This window comes from Molossus molossus, unplaced genomic scaffold (genome assembly GCF_014108415.1).
Source record: "Molossus molossus isolate mMolMol1 unplaced genomic scaffold, mMolMol1.p scaffold_m16_p_5, whole genome shotgun sequence".
NCBI classification, from domain to species: Eukaryota; Metazoa; Chordata; class Mammalia; order Chiroptera; family Molossidae; genus Molossus; species Molossus molossus.
The window spans coordinates 49,021,548-49,038,905 of NW_023425388.1; the positions used below are offsets into that span (position 1 = coordinate 49,021,548).

The window sequence follows — 17,358 nt, forward strand, 5'->3', positions numbered from 1 at the left end:
TCTCCTTCCACCCCCCTGCTCCTTCCCCTCTGAGCTCTGCACAGTGCAGTACAAGGGGAGAGAGCCACAGTCCCCAAATCCCATGCAATAAAGTGCCTCTTACAACTGCCTCAATGAGTTCTTTATCTGCCGTGTTGCATACCCTTCAAACCTGGTCCAGGCACTTCCATATAGGCTGCACAGAAGTGGACTTGGTAAGGTTTATTGGGAAGGGCACAGAGTCCATCCACGTCCAGGGTCCTGAGAATGGGAAGAGGTGGATCTCAGTGGGCTTTCTTGCTGTGCTGGATGCTCTTGGGGAAGGGCTGGGGGCCCAGCCAGAGCTGCAGCAGGATGACAGCATGGCACACATGTAGGGTGGCGGAGCTGCAGGATGTGGATGGGTATGTGTTCCAGGAGAGCTCAATGAGCCCCAGCACCAGCAACCTGGAGATGAGAAATAAACTCCAGGTTTTGTCCAGTTTCTAGGCCCCAGCCCCTCCACAGCGACAGCCTTGGGATGAGGAGCTCCCTAACCCTTACCCCTCCCCCAGGTTGTCCCAGCCAGTACCTGAGCAAGTGCGTGAGCCAGCGTGCAGGCGTGGCCCACAGGAGGTAGGGCAGTGTGTGGAAATACCAGACGTAGAACTGGTAGTGGAGGGAACGGCTGAAGCAGATGCCAATGAAATTGGAGGTGAAGAGGGTAGAAACAATCTGTATGCAGTGGTCAAGGCCAAGGGTAGGAGCAAAAGGGGTAAGGGGGTGGGATGGAGGCAGGCAGAGAGGTTCCAAAGCAGAAGGTAAAAGTTTTTGGGTCAGAGAGCCCCCTGGCTCTACCATTCCCAGATGCATATTTTTGGACAAGTTTCTTAACCTCTCTGGAACTGCTTCTCACTCTAAGATAGAGACAGTGATACCTAGGGCCGTAAGGCCTAGTGAGTCCATCACGTCCTAGTTGGGTGGGTGACCTTAGTAAATTATGTAACTTCTTAAAGCCCTAATTTTGCCATCTGTAAATGAAGATAATAAAAATGCCTCTCTATAGCAATCAAGGTCTCCTATGAGCTTTAAATGTTAGAATGTATGTAAATCTCTTAGCACAGCACCAGGCAGAGGATGAGCACTCATGATGGTAACTCAATAACATTTAAAATTAAGAATAAATATGCTTAAATATGTAAATGCTCAGCTCAGTGTTTGGTACAGAGTAGGAGCTCTAAGAATGGGCCCTGTAGCTATCACTATTGCCTCTTTCTCTCTGCCCCAGGTCACCAGCCACCCAGGGCTACCTGATCAGGGACCCTATCAGCACCTGGAGAGGGCAAGACTTACCTTTCCATGACTTAAAGGATATGATTGGGTGTGAGAGGTTGGGGTGGAACCTTCCTCTTGGAGGGATCCTTCAGCAGCGACAGGATACTTTCTCCTGTCCTGGGGAGAAGCCATTCAGACATTTATCAAGCTCCCATCATGGGCCAAGCCGTAAAACTCACCCCCACAAGCTCAACATCCCCACCAAACAGCCCCTAAGGCCCAGGCCCTTCACTCCTTCCCCTAACTCTGCTCATGGCATTGCTCCCCTTTCTTACCTGTGCCACCTGCAGAGAACAAAGAGCAAGAGCAGGGTGAGGTGGGTGGCCAACAGTACCAGGTGGAAGGCACGATGCAGGAAGAGGGTCTCAGGAAGGAAGCGCCAGTTCACTGTCCAGCGGAAGAGAAACTGGCGACCAAGGTCAAAGGAGCGGGATAGGTAACCGACAGGGTTCTCCAGCAGGAAGGGCAGGCCCAGCACCACCTGAGGATGGGTGTGATGTCAGCAGAGCTGCCCAGGCTCACTCTCAGCCTCTTACTAATCAGGAGAGTGGGAATAGGGTGTAAGTCTCAGAGGTTCCTCAATTCCCATCAAGTATAGCAAGAAAGTCAATCCCCACACCTGCCCCTGCCAGAGCCTGGGGCCAAAGAAGCTGAGGAGGCAGGTTATGACAGTGTTTATTGTTTGTTTGTTTGTTTTTTGTTTTTATCTTCACTCGAGGACATTTTTCCATTTTTCTGTTCAGATAGAGTGGGAGGGAGAGAGAGGTAGAGAGAGAGAGAGAGAGAGAGAGAGAGAGAGAGAAACATCGACGTGAAAGGGACACATCAAGTGGCTGCCACCCGCACGACCAACCAGGGCCAGGGACAAACTGCAACCGAGGTACGCGCCCTTAGCGGGAACCGAACCCGTGTCTCCCTGGACTGCAGGCCGACTCTAACCACTGAGCCAAACTGGCCAGGGCTATGACAGTGTTTTAAATCATAAATGAGCAGAGCTAGAAAGGCCCTAAGAGACCATCTAGTTTATCAACCTTATTTTACAGCTAAAGAAACCAAAGCCCAGAGAGACAGTCTCAAGGAGGGAAGGAGGCCAGACAGAGTGGCCTCCCCTTTTTCAAAAAGGGGAAAGGGTGAGGCAAGAGTACCTGTAGGACAGCACAGATGCCCAGCTTGGGGAGGGCCCCACGGAGGCCAAATTGTGTGAGGAGAAGGAACAGTAATCCAGGGGCGAAGAGGAGCACGTTCATCTTCACAGAGACTGCCAGGCTAGGGTGGGAAGAAGAAAGGAAGGGTGAAAATCAGCTTCAGGGCCATGCACCCCACCAAGATGCACCACCCCCACCCTTATAGCAACTCCCCCCCTCCACTACCAAGCTCCAGGACGGGGCCCACACTCAGAACTGCTGGAGGGAGGGTAAGGTAACCTGGGAGGAGGTTGGGGGTAGGGAGTAGATACCTAGGCTCTATGCCCAGACTGAGTGAGCAGCTATATACTGAGTATTGAAAATATTCGCCCTAGCCAGTTTGGCTCAGCAGTTAGAACATTGGCCCGCATACCGGAGAGTCCTGGGTTTGGTTCCTGCTAAGGGCACGTACCTCGGTTGCAGTTTGTCCCCGGCCCCGGTTGGGGTCGTGTGGGTGGCAACCAGTCAATGTGTCTCTCTCACATCGATGTTTCTCTCTCTTCCTCCCTCTCTCCCTCCTGCTCTATCTGAAGATAAATGCAAAGATGTCCTCGGATGAAGATAAAAAAGAAAAAGAAAATATTTAATGACCAACTACAGTAAAAGATGTTGTCTGGGAGGAGGAGAGAATGGGAAGAGTTGTGTGTGTGTTGGGTTAGAGTGGAGACTTCCTACAGATCCTGGACTCACCCAGTGGGGCCTGACTGACCCACATTGTCTGGCCACTCCTTTACTCCCTTTGCTGAAGAAAATTGAGAAGAAAGTGATGAAAATACAAAAAGTAAGAAAGGGGACTAGAAGGGATGGATGTTGACCTGAAACAGCAGCAGCCCCAGCCCCAGCGCTGGGCCAGCAAAAGGTTGATACTGAGGAACAGCAGTGCCATGGCCACTGGGTCATTGAAGAGCCGCAACACAAAGATGGAGTGGACACGGTAAGAGGCACAGCACATGAAGAAAAAGACGAAGGGAGGTACCTATGAGGTGGGCACAGTGGAAAAGAAAGTTAGCTCAATAATCCTGAGCCATCACCATACCTCAGCCCTCCCAGTTTGGGGACCCAGATCCTAGTATTGTGGACTTACCTTACAGGTCTGGTGGTAGATCAAAAAGACAAGCAGCAAGGTGGCCAGATAGAGCACAGCAAAGATATGTTGGGCCATGCGAATGTCAGTGCCATGGCCAGTGACGTAGTATAGCCCCATAAAGATGTATACAAAACCAGCTGGGTACCTGCAACATAAGAGGGAACAAGAGTCTGGGTCAGGCTACCCAGCCTGGTAGCCAGTCAGGCCCTCACATCCTCACTGAACCTACTATCCCAACTCACACAAGAGGTCCAGTGTCACCCTGCAGTTGGGTATAGTCATAGGTGCCGTTGATGACACCCTCTACCTCAGCCATGTAGGCCTTCCAGTCAATCTCTGTATCTGGAAAAGGAAAGGATGGTGTGGTTACTTCTAAGTCCAAAACCTGTCTGCCTCCAACACCTCCAGCCCATCAAAGCAGAGTTCCAGTTCATTCTCAAGGCTTCTATCACAAACCCTTACCTAACTGCCTACTTAACATTCTTTGGGTGAGCCTAGGTATCTCAAACTCAACATGTCTATAATTGAACTCACAATCGTCTATTCCAAATCTGCTCCCCTTCCTGGGTTCCATGAATGGCACCATCATTCTCCCAGTGGCCCAAGTCAAAAACCTGAAACTTTCTTTTCTCTCATGTCCAACCCCTAGTTACCATGTGCTGTCTATCCTTCACTCTACATATATCTACTATCTCATCCTTCTCTACTATTACATACCAAAATTTGGGCCTAACATAATCTCTAGCCTCAATGATGCAACAGCTTTCTAATTAGGCTCCCAGCTTCCACTTTTACTCCACCCTGCAACCAGGAGCTCTTCCTATAATAGAAATCATACCATGTCTTTTTGCTTAAAACCTTCAATGATTCCCAAAGGCTCTGAAAATAAAGACCAAACTCAATTACTCCCATTTTTAGAAAAGGAACCTATGAATTATTGAGGTTAAGTGACTAGCTCAAGACCAGTGAGCTAGGAAGAGTGGAGTTGAAATTGGAATTCACAGGATCCTAGATTCTTAACCACTACACTATCTCCTTCACACAGCTTACAGACTCTTTTATGACCTGGTCTCAACTTCTGCAATCTCATTTCTTAGTACCATCATCACTTGGGTTTTATGTTTCAGCTCTAAATACTTTTTCTTTATTGATTTTGGAAAGAGGAAGGGAGAGGTTCAGAGAGAGAATCATGGATGAGAACTGGCAGCCTCCTGCATGCCCCAGGCTGGGGATCTGGCCCACAACCTGGGAATCCAACCAGCAACCTCTTGGTGCATGGGTCCACGCTCAACCAGTGAGCCACACCATCCGGGATATGTTCCAGCTCTAAAAAGACCCCAGAATTGAACAGACGAGACCCAGCTGGGGAAATGACATGTCCAAAGCCACAGAGACAAGCAGCATCAGCGGTACATTAACTTGAACTCAGGTCTTCTAACTTCCAGGCTGATTTACTTTCTTAGCCAGGCAGGCTGTACCTTCAGGGTAGAGGGCCAACCTCTAGGGTCAGCCCCTTTCGTCATGGGGTAGGGATTAAGATCGGGTTTGGTTTTCTGTGGAGCAGGCTTGGAACTTGGGGTAAAAGATATGGGTCTGTAATTGATGACTAAGTGGACCTGGGGTCTGGGTTTGAGCTCCGAATCTGAGTCCCGGTTTGAGTAGAGGGTTCGGGTCCACCTCCCTCCCGCCTTCTCCGTTTCCCTCCCTTCCCCTCCCCCTCGGCGCACTCACATGCCACCCTGTGAATGACCCAGAAGGTGATGCCCACCTCTGCCAGGCAGAGGCAGGCAGCCACCAGCAGCGTGTAGCGCGGCTCCAGCAGCAGCAGGCGCCGCTCTTGCCAGGCGCGCCGCAGCCATTGCCCGCAGAATCCCGCCACCCGAGCTGCGGGTCCCGCCCGAGCGCGCTTCCGCACGCTCGCCGCCATCTTGACGGTGCGCCGCTCGTGTGGGCCCGCCACCCTGGAAGCCGGGCCCTTTGGCACTTACGTTCCGCTCCGCGCGCCGGTGTTATAACGCACTGAGCATTGACCCGAATTGCCGGAGTCCTTATTTACTACACTAAAATTTACTTCTACATCGGTCTCTATTGATGGGCTGCACGCTCCCTACGAGCAGGAATGGTCTTAATTCTCTCAGCACTTAGCCCTGGATACAGAGTAGCTAAGATGGGCCGAACATTTGTCCGTAAAAACAACATTCCTGACCGTCCCCCACCCCAGCCCAGCACAACACTTTGCCTGAGTTGAGAATATGTGTTCATGCCAGTCTTTCCTGGAGGGCAAGACCTGTGTCCGCGCTCCCCCCGCCACCCTTCAGAGCTTTCCGGGTGCTCAAAACTGGGAAGAAACAAATCTTTCATTAATTTTCATAGTTAATGGAAAGAGTCGGTCAAATTGAAAATATGAGAGGGGACAGTGATGAATCCGAGTGAATCTGACACTGTGAGTGTGGTACAGGCAGAAGAGTCAATCTGGACGACATAATTAGCCAGCCGGAAGATTCTTCAAAGCGCACTTAGCAGAGAACGGAAGTTCCACGTGTTTATGTTGAGCAACCGCATTTGGGGGCGGAGACACAAAGGCCACGCCCCCAATACATTCCACCATTCCGACTGGCTACACAGGGGGAACTAAGCCCCGCCTAAACGTGCTGGCAGACTGGCAGACAGTCTGGGTAGCCACAAACATGGCCTCTCCCAGGGCCCCTGAACCTCTGCCCGAGTTACCAGACCAGAACTGCGGGTACCGAGAGGTCCAGTACTGGGACCAGCGCTACCGGGGCGCGGCCGATTCTGCCCCCTACGAGTGGTTCGGGGACTTCTCCTCTTTCCGTGCCCTCCTAGAGCCGGAGCTGCGGCCCGAGGACCGTATCCTCGTGCTAGGTGGGTAGTCCTGTCGCTGCCCAACCCAGGTGGAGTTGACTGGACCGGCTCTGTCTTGGCCATTCCCATCCGCTTTTCTCGCGTCGGTCCGCTCCTCTCTGAGGTCGCCCGGTCAGGAGACAAGATTCAGTATCTTCAGAATCTGGACAGTATTTAGCCAGCCGAGTCAGTTCTTCCCGCTCCCCTCCACCACCACTGAGAAAGACAATCTCTGAGTCTGAGCGTTGGTGGGTGACCCAGGCCCCCAGCCCCTTCCAAAAGGCAGCCCGGAGCATTGGAGAGCTCAGAGGATCTAGTTTAAGGCCCAACGCTAGTTGGCTCTGTGACTTAGGACAAGTCGTAAACCCGTTCTGATCCTCGGAATCACTTCTAGAAATGGAACTGCGAGCTCAAGTCGGATAAAGCACTTGTAGGCACCTCGAGCACAATGCCTATTTTAAAGTGCCTAGGGGCACCGGGAGCTATTGTCACGTAGAGAGAGTTAGCTCTTCACTTTCCAAACTCTGAAAGTTGGTCCTATGCTCCGTTTGCTGTGAGGGTGAGGACAGCGCCCTCTGAGGTCAGAGGAGGTATTGTAGCCAAGATTGATGAGATTCCTCAAGAGATACAGGTACTAGGATTCAAGATGGGGCTCTGAGAGGTCCAGCTGTATTATCGGGTCCTGTCCCAGTGTCAGCCTTGGGGGCTCTAGAGAATTTTTTGATTGAGCAACAGGTTTCCTTCCAATTATAGTTTTTATTTTGGTATTTGTAAAAGCATGTGTATGTTTAAGTGAAATATTTCATATATATGAGATTCTAATACAATATATGAAAGGTGTAAACAATAAATCTAATATGTATTGTGTATACCATACTCAGTTTGAAAAAGAGAACATTCCTAGGACTAGAAAGGACGTATAACTTAGTGCATAAGAAGTTGGACCCTTGCCCTGGTGGTTTTGGCTCAGTGGTGAGAGCATCAGCCTGCAGACCAATGAGTCGCGGGTTCGATTCTGGTCAAGGGCACAAACCTGGGTTGCAGTTCCTCCCCGGCTCTGGTCGGGGTTATGAGTAAGGCAACCAGTTGATGTGTCCCTCTCATGTCATTGTGTCCCTCCCTTCCACTCTGTCTGAAGATTAAATGGAGAAATATCCTATGGTAAGGATATATATATATATATATATATATAGAGAGAGAGAGAGAGAGAGAGAGAGAGAACTTGGACCCTGGAGGCAGCTAATTCTGTTGGAATCTAGGCTCATGTAATCTTAGCTGTGGAATAATGGCCAAAATAATGGAGTTTTAGTGATGTAATCCTGGAAAAGATATTTAAATTTCTGTGCCTCCATTTTCTCATCCTTAAAAAAAAAAAAAGATCATTTATTTATTGGTTTTTAAGATCATTGAGTGAGTATGAAAGATACCTAAAACAATGCCCGGCAAAATAAAAAGGCCCATGTAGAGCCCTGCCAGTGTGGCTCAGTGGATTGAGTGTCTTCCCATGGCCTGAGAGGTCCTGGTTCCATTCCAGGTCAGGGCACATGGCCCCATTTTGGTTTCTGCTCAGTCCCCAGTAGGGGCCTGCAGGAGGCAGCCCATCGATGTATCTCTCTCATTGATGTTTCTATCTCTCTCTTTAAAAAATCAATTGAAAAAAATATATTTTTTATATATATTTTTAAAGACCCACGTTTATTCAGTTTTCTGTGTAGCCTTTCCAAACCCCTTCCCCCAAAAGTAAAAACTCTTGAATTTTTTGCCTTTAAACCATTGCATTTATTTTTTAAAATATGTTTTTATTGATTTTTTAGAGAGAGAGGAAGGGAGAGAGAGAGAGAGAAACATTGATGTGAAAGATAAACATCAATTGCCTGCCTCCTGCATGCCCCCTATTGGGGATCAAGCCTGCAACCTGGACACGAGCTCTGACCTAGAATCAAACCAGGACCTCTCAGTCCTTGGGAAGATGCTCAATCCAGCCAAGGTGAATCCCTTCCCCAGCAGAGGTAAAAACTCTTGAATTTTTTGCCTTTAAACCCTTACATTTACTTATAGATTTATCATAGATCTAAGTTTTTATTTTTTAATCCTCACCCGAGGACATTTTTCTATATTTTGTTCAGATAGAGTGGGAGGGAGAGAGAGAGAGAGAAACATCGACGTGAAAGGGACACATCGAGTGGTTGTCACCCGCTCGACCAAACCAGGCCAGGGACAAACTGCAACCAAGGTACGTGCCCTTAGTGGGAACCGAACCTGGGTCTCTCTGGACCCAGGCCGACGCTCTAACTGCTGAGCCAAACCGGCCAGGGCTGTTTTTAAAGTTTTAGTGTGCATCCAGATCACCTGGAAAGCTGGACCCCACCCTGAGATTATAATTCTGGGGGCAGTCTAAAGTGGGTCCTAGGAATCTGTAGTTTCAACAAGCCCAGAGCAGATTCTTATACTGGTAATTGGCAGAGTAACACTGCCTTAAAATCTCCTAGACTGAGCAGTATTCTTTTCTGGAGAGGGGAGAAAAGTCTAAAAATAAAAAAGGAAAACTTTCCAGACGTTATTCCCAAGATCTAAAAAGAGGACCCACAACTTGAGGAGTACCCTGTGTTACATTCCACTTCAACAAACAAGCTGAGCACCTGGTAGGTGCTAGTGAATGTGCTGGGTGGGCCTTTTCTAACTTATTTAATATTTATGAGAGGTGAGTAATAAGTCTTACTAGACTTACTCTAGATCAGGGGTCAGTACTATTTCTGAAAATGGCCAAATAGTAAATATTTTGGGCTTTGTGGGCTATACAGTTTCTGTCACAACTAGTCAGTATTGCTGTTGTAGTGGAAAAGCAGCCACCGATGAGCACATATGTGAATGAGAATAGCTGTGTTCTAATAAAACTTTATTCACCAAAACAGGCGGCAAGCTGAATTTGGTAACCCCTGCTCCAAGTCATTGTTTTAGGGTGGTTCCAGAAGCAAATCCTAAGATTAGGATTCATATCCCAGTCATTTGTTAGAGATGTGCTCCCAGCAGAAATTGATCAGAGAGTGAGGGAATGGGGAAGGGAAGAGGCCAAGCAAGATTGTGATCACAGGCGAAGTTTCCCTGAGGGTAGTTTCAGCCTGAAGAGTCACAGATGCAAACTGTCAGAAGCAAGCACACACCAAAACCTAGAGACACTCCAAGGGGACCTGGTCAGAGCACTGACTGTCCACTACTGTCATGCTGCAAGAAAGTGGTGAAGTAAGAGTGCAATCTGACTCCAGAGCTTCTATTTCTCCTGCTGTACCACATGAATGGGCATAGAGAGGCATCTAGAACTCTGTTAAAACTGGTAAAATGGCCCTGGCCGGTTTGGCTCAGCCATTAGAGCATCGGCTTTCGGTCCAGAGAGACCCGGGTTCGGTTCCCGCTAAAGGCACGTACCTCGGTTGTAGTTTGTCACCGGCCCTGGTTGGGTCGTGCGGGTGGCAGCCACTGGGTGGTTGTAGTTTGTCACCAGCCCTGGTTGGGTCGTGTGGGTGGCAGCCACTGGGTGTGTCCCTTTCACATCGATGTTTCTCCCTCTCTCTCTCTTTCTTCCTCTCTCTCCCTCCCACTCTATCTGAACAAAATATGGAAAAATGTCCTCGGGTGAGGATAAAAAAAAACTAGTAAAATGATTAAAGATGGAATGTCATGACTGAAGCTGAGTGGACCTCTTGAAAACTAGGAGACAGTTTTGCATAGTGGTTTAAGAGCTCTGGTTCTGACATGACACAGGCTTGGATCCAAATTGTAGCTCTACCACTGGATTATGTGACTTGGGAAAGTTCCTTATACACTTTGGGCAGCCTCAGTTTTCCCATCTAGAAAATGGTAATGATAATAAGTTATCTTCTATATGAAGATAATACAAAAATAAACTGAAGTAATGCTTAGAAATGCTTAGTATAGGACCCAGTGTTCAATGACTTAGCTATCATTATCATTATTATTAAAAATGGGAATCAGAGGGGCAGTTTATCACAGACTATTCAGAGAACAGAGAGTACTCTGCCTGAGGACTTATGTGTCTGGTCCCTATGGCTGGAATAATCTCATAGCAAGAAGAATGCATATGGCTGTCCCAGCTTTGCCATCATTATATGTCTCTGATTCTCCTTGGTTGACTCCATGCTTTGCAGGAATCTTATGATAATTTGGCTTCAACTTGTATTTCCCATATAGAGAGAAGGACTGACCAGAAGATTGATGTCAAGTCCCCATGGTGACTTTTTCTTGTTATAAATTAGTAGATTGGTATTCTGGTTTACACTTTGTTCTCTTGGTGTTGGGATAGCATCCACATAGCTCTGAACTCCCATATAATGGGTTCTTGGACTTGGCTTAATTGTCCAGGGTTCTGCTTCCCTAAGGCTCCATCTAGGGAGGCAGGGACCTTCCCAAGCCCCATCTTAGTTGTTAGCCCCAAATCACTGAGGCAGCAGGATCAGAAATCACTGCTTTGTGAGCATGACTGGCCCTGTGGTCAGATTTTGTTCTTCCTTCATCTTTGATGAAGTTCTCTTGGAAGATGCCATTCTTTTACCGAGGGGAATAAAGGAAGAATATTTGGATTTGTCTGCATTTGGGCAGAACTCTGCAGGCATGAGGCTGGTAAAGGGTTTGTGGGTCAGAGAACCCAGTGGGATTTCAGCCTGAACTGAGTTAGGGTCTCTTGTTCAGTCACCTTCACCTCCCATCCCATGTGGTGTATCTACCAGTGCGCTTGCTGTAGGGAAGTACACATTGGTTTTTCTCAGGTGAGACAGTACTCTGCCTGAGCCCTGGGGTCAGAAGAAGAACACAGGAATGGGCAGCTGAGGACCATTCAGCATCCCCTGGGTGCCCTGACATGGTACCAAGCCCTGCTAGATTAGGGCTATCCCAACAGCTGATCCTGTGATCCTCTTAGAGACACAAATGGGGATTAAAGGCAACCTAATCCCTAGAGCTTGGTATCCCCATGTGGGGCCAGCAAGAGCTATCATCAAGCCTGTTCTCAGGCTGAGACTGACCACAAGAGGGCCTGGAAGAGGCCAACAGATCTTCAAAGGAAGTCAGGATGTCTGGACTGCGGGTCCACATCCATGCCTCTAGCCACCTATTCTTTCACCTGACCCAGTCCTCTTTGGGACTGCTATTCAGGCACTTCCCACCAGTATTATGAGTCTTCAAGACTGATTGGTTGTCAGTTTCCCCGAAACCCTTGCACAACCCACCTAAAGTGGGGACAGGAATCATCCTATGTGCTCCTGCAGCCTGTCCCCATTGAAACACTCATCACATTATACGCCAGTTGCCTGATTACACATGTATTCCTCCCACCACAGCATGAGCTCCTTAAGGTCAGGGACTCTTTCTCATCAGCAGAACCCAATATGTAGTGCTCAACACATACATTAAGGAATTACAAAGGATCAGCTCCACTGTGGCACTTAATTTCCCCTTCACTTATTAACTCTGCTTTGGAAACCAAAGTCGGATAATAACCTCTAACACGAAGTCTTCCCAGAGGGTCTCTGATAAGTCAGCTATTAGGGTAATACTAATATCCTAATAATGTTACTCTAATGATGCCAATATTGTCCCATTCTGAGTCTGAGAAAACTGAAGCTCAGAATTGAGTGACTTGCCAGGCAGTGTGACTGGGAATATCAGAATCCAGATCTTTGATCTCCAACATTCAGGGCTTCTTCAGCTACACTCCAGCTATTTTAGTTTTTAAATTCAGTGCAGCATATCCTGAATGCAGGCTAGGTCTTATTATCTTCATTTTTCTGAATAGGAAATCTGAGTTCTAGCTTCACACAGCTAGGAATGATAGAGCCAGGATATGTGCCCACATATCTATATGACTCCAAGCCTCCTGCTCTTTTCTGTGATGTGCTGCTTCTCAGTACAGGGGTGAGAGAAAATGGGCCAGGAATGGATGGATAATTGGGGAGGGGAGAACCAAAGCTAACCTAGCTCTTTTGCCACCCACTTTTTCTCACCCCAGGGTGCGGGAACAGTGCCCTGAGCTACGAGCTATTCCTTGGGGGCTTCCCTGATGTGACCAGTGTGGACTACTCGTCAGTGGTGGTGGCTGCCATGCGGGCTCGCTATGCCCATGTGCCCCAGCTGCGCTGGGAGACCATGGACGTGCGGGCACTGAGCTTTCCCAGTGGCTCCTTCGATGTGGTGCTTGAGAAGGGCACACTGGATGCCCTGTTGGCTGGAGAACGGGATCCCTGGACCGTATCCTCTGAAGGTGTCCACACTGTGGACCAGGTGCTGAGTGAGGTGAGGGAGCAACAAGAGAAGAGGGCAGACCAAGAGGTGGGGATGAGGGGTTGAGGTTTCAGAAAATTGGATGAACTTAGAAGCCAGAGGAGGCATAGTTTGGAGCAGTCACTCTCAGGACTGTGGTTACCTGAACGAAGGGTAGATTTACACTGGGTCAGGATTATAGGAGGCTGGAGTGGCCAGGCTCACAGAGGCTGATGATTGGCTACTGGGTTGCCATAGGGATGACGTAGCAGCCAGGTTCCAGATAACAGACTGGGAAGGTGGGCATTTGAAAGGATAGCTGTACCCCCTGACTTGACATCACTCCCATGTTCCTGTCTAAAATATAGCCCTACACCCATGGAATGACCAGGGGCACAGGAGGCTCACTCTTTTGCCATGGAGAGCTGGATGTAGGGTAGTACCTGGGAGGGCATCTGAGACAATACTGACCTTTGAGAACCTGGAGATGGACTCCTCACCAATGGTTTCTCTGTCTGCCTTGCAGGTGAGCCGAGTGCTGGTCCCTGGGGGCCGGTTCATCTCGCTGACCTCTGCTGCCCCCCACTTTCGGACTAGACACTATGCCCAAGCCCGTTATGGCTGGTCACTGAGGCACGCAACCTATGGCAACAGTTTCCACTTCCATCTCTACTTCATGAACAAGGGCAAGGAGCTTAGTGTGGCCCAGCTGGCCCTTGGGACCCAAATCCTCTCACCCCCCGGACCTCCCACCTCATCCTGCTTTCTCCAGGACTCAGATCATGAGGACTTCCTCAGTGCCATTCAGCTGTGAGACCAGAAGTATAGCCCTTGAGCCCTCCCTACCTTTCTGCCCTGGACGCCTCAAGTTGTAATCCCTGACTCAGGGCTTAGGGTTGGGTCCAAGGTGCTCACATCCCAGGGGCCTGGTGCCTAAGATAGAGCTGATGGGAGCAATTTCACATGAAACAATATAGCCCAGGCTAAGTTACATCTCAAATCCCAGGTTTCTGGCTTCCTTCTTGGGTTCCTCAGATCCGGGCTCCCCAAATTCCTTTCCCACCATACTGAATCCACTACAGCCCCTCTGCATACCAGCCAGACTCAAAGACCTGCATCCTTAGGGCCTGTTGTTGCCCCCCCCCCCCAACCTAGATCTATCCACAGGAGGCTACAGACTTTGAATCAAGATTGCTTTAAGATTCTGATCCTAGCTACAGCCCCAACTCTGGTGACCTGTCCTGCTGTGGTTGTATATTTACCTAAGAATGCTACATTGTAATGATGTTCTCAGGCCAATGTTTATTTGGCAACCCTTCCCTGCCAGCAACATGCATCTGAGATTCTCAGATATCCACCCTCCTCCCTAAAAGGGATTGGAGCCATTTTTTGCCTGGCTCTTGAGCAAACTGAAGCGGTGGCCACACACACACACAGGGAGGTCTGTGTTTATTCACACACTCCTGGTACAGTGAGGATGGAGGAACATTTACAAAGGACACCCCTGGGTTGAGAACATCTCTAGGGCCACAGGTGTCATCCAAGGGTGCAGAGCAGTCCTCATTTGGGTTCCCAGGGGCAGGACACTGGTCCAAGGTAAAATTAGACCTGGGCCCTTGGAGGGTGATACCTTGAGGGGAGGGGTCTGCCAGAAAGCCACCTTGGGTCAGGCCTGGGCAGACTGGCCATGTGTTGGTTACCATGTTAGGGGCTTGTCCATTCCCACTCTCAACACTCGTCCTATCTGCCAGGCGCAGAAGAGCAAGGACGAGACCGAGGGGGGAGGGCACTAACCATAAGGGGAGCCAGTAAACAAAGAGTCGGATATAAAAATACAAATGTGCTGAGGAAGTCCCTTAGAAAGAGGCTGAGGCTGGGGTCACGCCAGACAGGGGTGAGGGTGAGGAGCGGCCTGAAGGGCTGGGCTTTGGTGGATGGGAAGCTCATGCAAATACGCAGCCAAACATCCCTGGCCGCGCACGGTCCGACACCGGCCGGCAGCCGGTCCGATACTGGCCGGCAGCTGTGTCTGCCGACCAAACCGGCTGGAGAGGGGCGGGGCAGGGAAGCCGTGCGGGAGGGGGTGGGCCGGGGGCTGAGGGCCGCAGGTCTCTGTCCGTTCCGGTGTGCGGGGTGGGGCTGCGGCCCGAGGTTCTAAAGTGCATGAGCGCGGTGGCGGGCTCCGGGCGGGTCCGCGCCGCTGCTACCGTCACCGCCGTGGTGCTGAAGCGGACAGCTCCGGAGTGCCCGGCGGCGGCGGCGGTGACTCCGACCCGGAGACCGCGCGGCCCTGCAGCCCCCGCCCGCGGGCGCCTGGGCCGGGGCGGGGGTCGCCGGCAGCCTCATCGCCTGCCCGCGCTCCTGGCCGCTGCGAGGCTGGGCCTGGAGCCCGCCGCCCGAGCCGGCGCGTCTACACTCCGGACGGCGGCTTCTCCCCCATCCCCTTCAGCACGTCGTCTATCCGGTCATCCTCGATCACCACTGCGCAGGGAGAAAGCGCGTCAGCCGCGCGGCCTCGGGGGGCGGCGGCAAGAATGAGCCCGCGTCTTCGCGCCCCGCTCAGTTTCCGCCTGTGGCCCATCGATTCCCCTGGACCCCCATGCCACAGTGCCCTCCCCATCCGAACTCTCCTGCCAACTCAACCCACTGCCAAGACCAGCTCCCATAGAACCCTTCTCTCCCTGTGGAGGAACGCCCCCTCCTTCTAAGGCTCCAACCGTTCAACCTCCGTCTAAACCCTCCCGACGCCTGAGCTCTTCTCCATCCGAGCTGATCAGAAACCTTTTTGCTCATGGGATCCCCCTCTTCAACCCTCACTGCAACTGAACCCCCTTCTCAAACGAAATTTCCAGCTAGACCAACCCTCTCCCCAACCTAACCCTCTTTCCACTTGAACCCTTCTTCCGATCCTGACACCAACAGAGCTCCCTTGGCATGCAAAGAACCGGGACATCCGATTTCCTGGCCCCCCTGCCCTATAATTGGACGTCCCTTCCCACCCGAAGGTTCTCCGGGGGTACCCACCGACTCAGGGTTTGTTCCTGAAGAAACGGCCAGTCTCCCCACGTTCCCACTTCCAGGTAACCCCAAATGCCCCTGGCCGGTCCCTCCCCCTCGCCCGGTGCCAGGGCTCTAGTTCCAGAGGTGTCGAGCATCGAATCCGGGGCATTGCTCCCGGGAGAGAGAAAGAAGGGGACAGCACTGCAGCGGGGACCACCCCCAACCCCCCAATCCCAGCCTTCGAGCGGCTGGCTGCGCTGGTCTGCGGCAAGAGCTGCAGACGATTGGCGGGGAACCGCAGCCGGGAGGCGCCTCGCTGGGGGTTTCTGGGTCAGGCGGCGACTCGGGCCCGGGCCGCGTACCTCTCTTGGCTCGGCCGATTTGGCCCAGCTTTGGGGGTCGCTTGGCTTGGTTGCCCGCAAAGAAGGAGTTGGTGTCCTGGAGGCGGCAGCTGAAGGAGAGATCGGAGCCCTCGGGGTCGGCGCCGAAGCGGCCCATCTTGTCCTCACTGTAGGGCAGGATCTCGGACATGGCGGGCGAGGAGTGGGTGCGGGACTGCGGCGGGGCGCGGACGGCGGGCTAGCTGCCGGACCGGCCCTAGCTCAGCAGGGGAGCCGGCGGAAGGATGAAGTCATGCAGCATCCGGGGCTGCGGAGCCAAGCGGGGCCTCCCCCGCGCCTCCGCCTCCCGGGCCGCTGGGCAGGCGGCGGCGGCGGCGGCGGTGGCGGGGACCGAGCGGGGGCGGTGCGCGGGGCGGGGGGGGATGGGGGTGGCGGCGGCGAGAGCGGAATGACGATGAGCGCCCGACTGCCGCAGAGTGCGGCGGGCGGGGCGCGGTGGAGGCGGGGCGGGCACCGGCCAGCAGTGAGAGGCGGGGCGGGGGTTGGGGGGACTGGAGACGCCCGACTCTCCGCGGAGGAAGCGGCTGTGGGAGGGTCCTGCATAATGGCGGGAGTGGCGGCTGGGTGAATGGTACTGGCTAACGGGTGCAGGATCTGGCAGGGAGAGGCGGGACTGGGGATGGTGGCGGGAACGGGCCAGGCACCGGAGGGGCGGTAGGTCTGACAAGGAGACTCTGAGAGCGGAGTAAGTGGGACTGGGAATTGGAGGGCAGGGCAGGGTTGGAAGGCGGGAGCAAGGCTGGCATTCGATTTGTGACAACACGAGAAACGCGGCCTGGGGAGGTTCGGGTATCGAGTGAGCTGTGGAGGACTTCGCGAATCCGCAGACTAGAGAATGGCACAGACCAGTGGGTGATACCCTCGCCGCTGGCGCGCTCTTATATGGGTTGCTCTTTGGGTTTTAAACTGTTCACCTGCAATCTGTGTTTCTCTGACTGCCCTTTTGTGTCTGTCTCTGCCTATCTATATGTCAGTCTATAATGAGTATGTCTGTACCTGTGTCTGTGCCCCATCTCTCTTTGTGTTACAGTTTCTGTCTACGTCTGTCTTAAAGTCTTTGCTCTTCTGTACCTGCCTCCATGATTGGCCCCCGTACCTAAGTGCCACTGTGTCTCTATCTCCTGAGTCTCTGTATCTCGGTCTCAGCTAGGAGAGGTCTCGGTAACTTGGTCCACAAGAGCGCACCAGGACAGAAACCCACCCCCAGCCCTGCTACTGGCGCCTAAAAGGCAAAGCACCACGCCCTGCGGTTCTTCCCGCC

General features: G+C 51.8%; 3 protein-coding genes across 4 annotated transcripts in view; 1 reads left to right on the plus strand and 2 right to left on the minus strand.

Moving 5' to 3' along the window:
- Window positions 1-71: 71 nt before the first annotated feature.
- On the minus strand, window positions 72-5,505 carry ALG3 (ALG3 alpha-1,3- mannosyltransferase). The gene is made up of 9 exons (XM_036243133.1): window positions 5,296-5,505; window positions 3,807-3,906; window positions 3,562-3,709; window positions 3,293-3,453; window positions 2,439-2,559; window positions 1,569-1,774; window positions 1,334-1,410; window positions 551-695; window positions 72-426 (listed from the first exon to the last, which is right to left on the minus strand). Exons 1-9 carry the CDS (start codon window positions 5,489-5,491, stop codon window positions 264-266), a joined length of 1,317 nt encoding a protein of 438 aa, XP_036099026.1. The 5' UTR covers window positions 5,492-5,505; the 3' UTR covers window positions 72-263.
- Window positions 5,506-6,241: 736 nt separating this feature from the next.
- LOC118617204 (endothelin-converting enzyme 2) overlaps window positions 6,242-17,358 on the plus strand; it is a 31,426-nt gene continuing 20,309 nt past the window's right edge. Inside the window, exons 1-3 of one of the 2 annotated variants that reach the window (XM_036242937.1) lie at window positions 6,242-6,447; window positions 12,446-12,729; window positions 13,223-13,678. In XM_036242937.1, the coding sequence (XP_036098830.1) occupies window positions 6,252-6,447; window positions 12,446-12,729; window positions 13,223-13,510 (768 nt within the window). In that variant the 5' untranslated portion in view covers window positions 6,242-6,251 and the 3' untranslated portion in view covers window positions 13,511-13,678. Of the gene's footprint in view, window positions 6,448-12,445; window positions 12,730-13,222; window positions 13,679-17,358 lie in introns of those variants that run through there. The other variant, XM_036242938.1, reaches the window with a different exon arrangement.
- CAMK2N2 (calcium/calmodulin dependent protein kinase II inhibitor 2) lies at window positions 14,915-16,391 on the minus strand. Its single transcript, XM_036242939.1, has 2 exons — window positions 16,059-16,391; window positions 14,915-15,177 (listed from the first exon to the last, which is right to left on the minus strand). The coding sequence occupies exons 1-2, from the start codon at window positions 16,225-16,227 to the stop codon at window positions 15,107-15,109; spliced, it is 240 nt and encodes a 79-aa protein (XP_036098832.1). The 5' UTR covers window positions 16,228-16,391; the 3' UTR covers window positions 14,915-15,106.

Excerpts from the sequence above, each read along its gene's own strand:
- ALG3 (XM_036243133.1), bottom strand. The coding sequence starts at position 5,491 with ATGGCGGCGAGCGTGCGGAAGCGCGCTCGGGCGGGACCCGCAGCTCGG. Across the intron at positions 3,907-5,295 it reads GGTCATTCACAGGGTGGCAT|ATACAGAGATTGACTGGAAG; the intron begins GTGAGTGCGCCG and ends TTCCTTTTCCAG. Across the intron at positions 696-1,333 it reads CCAACCTCTCACACCCAATC|AGATTGTTTCTACCCTCTTC; the intron begins ATATCCTTTAAG and ends ACCACTGCATAC.
- CAMK2N2 (XM_036242939.1), bottom strand. The coding sequence starts at position 16,227 with ATGTCCGAGATCCTGCCCTACAGTGAGGACAAGATGGGCCGCTTCGGC. Across the intron at positions 15,178-16,058 it reads AATCGGCCGAGCCAAGAGAG|TGGTGATCGAGGATGACCGG; the intron begins GTACGCGGCCCG and ends CTCCCTGCGCAG.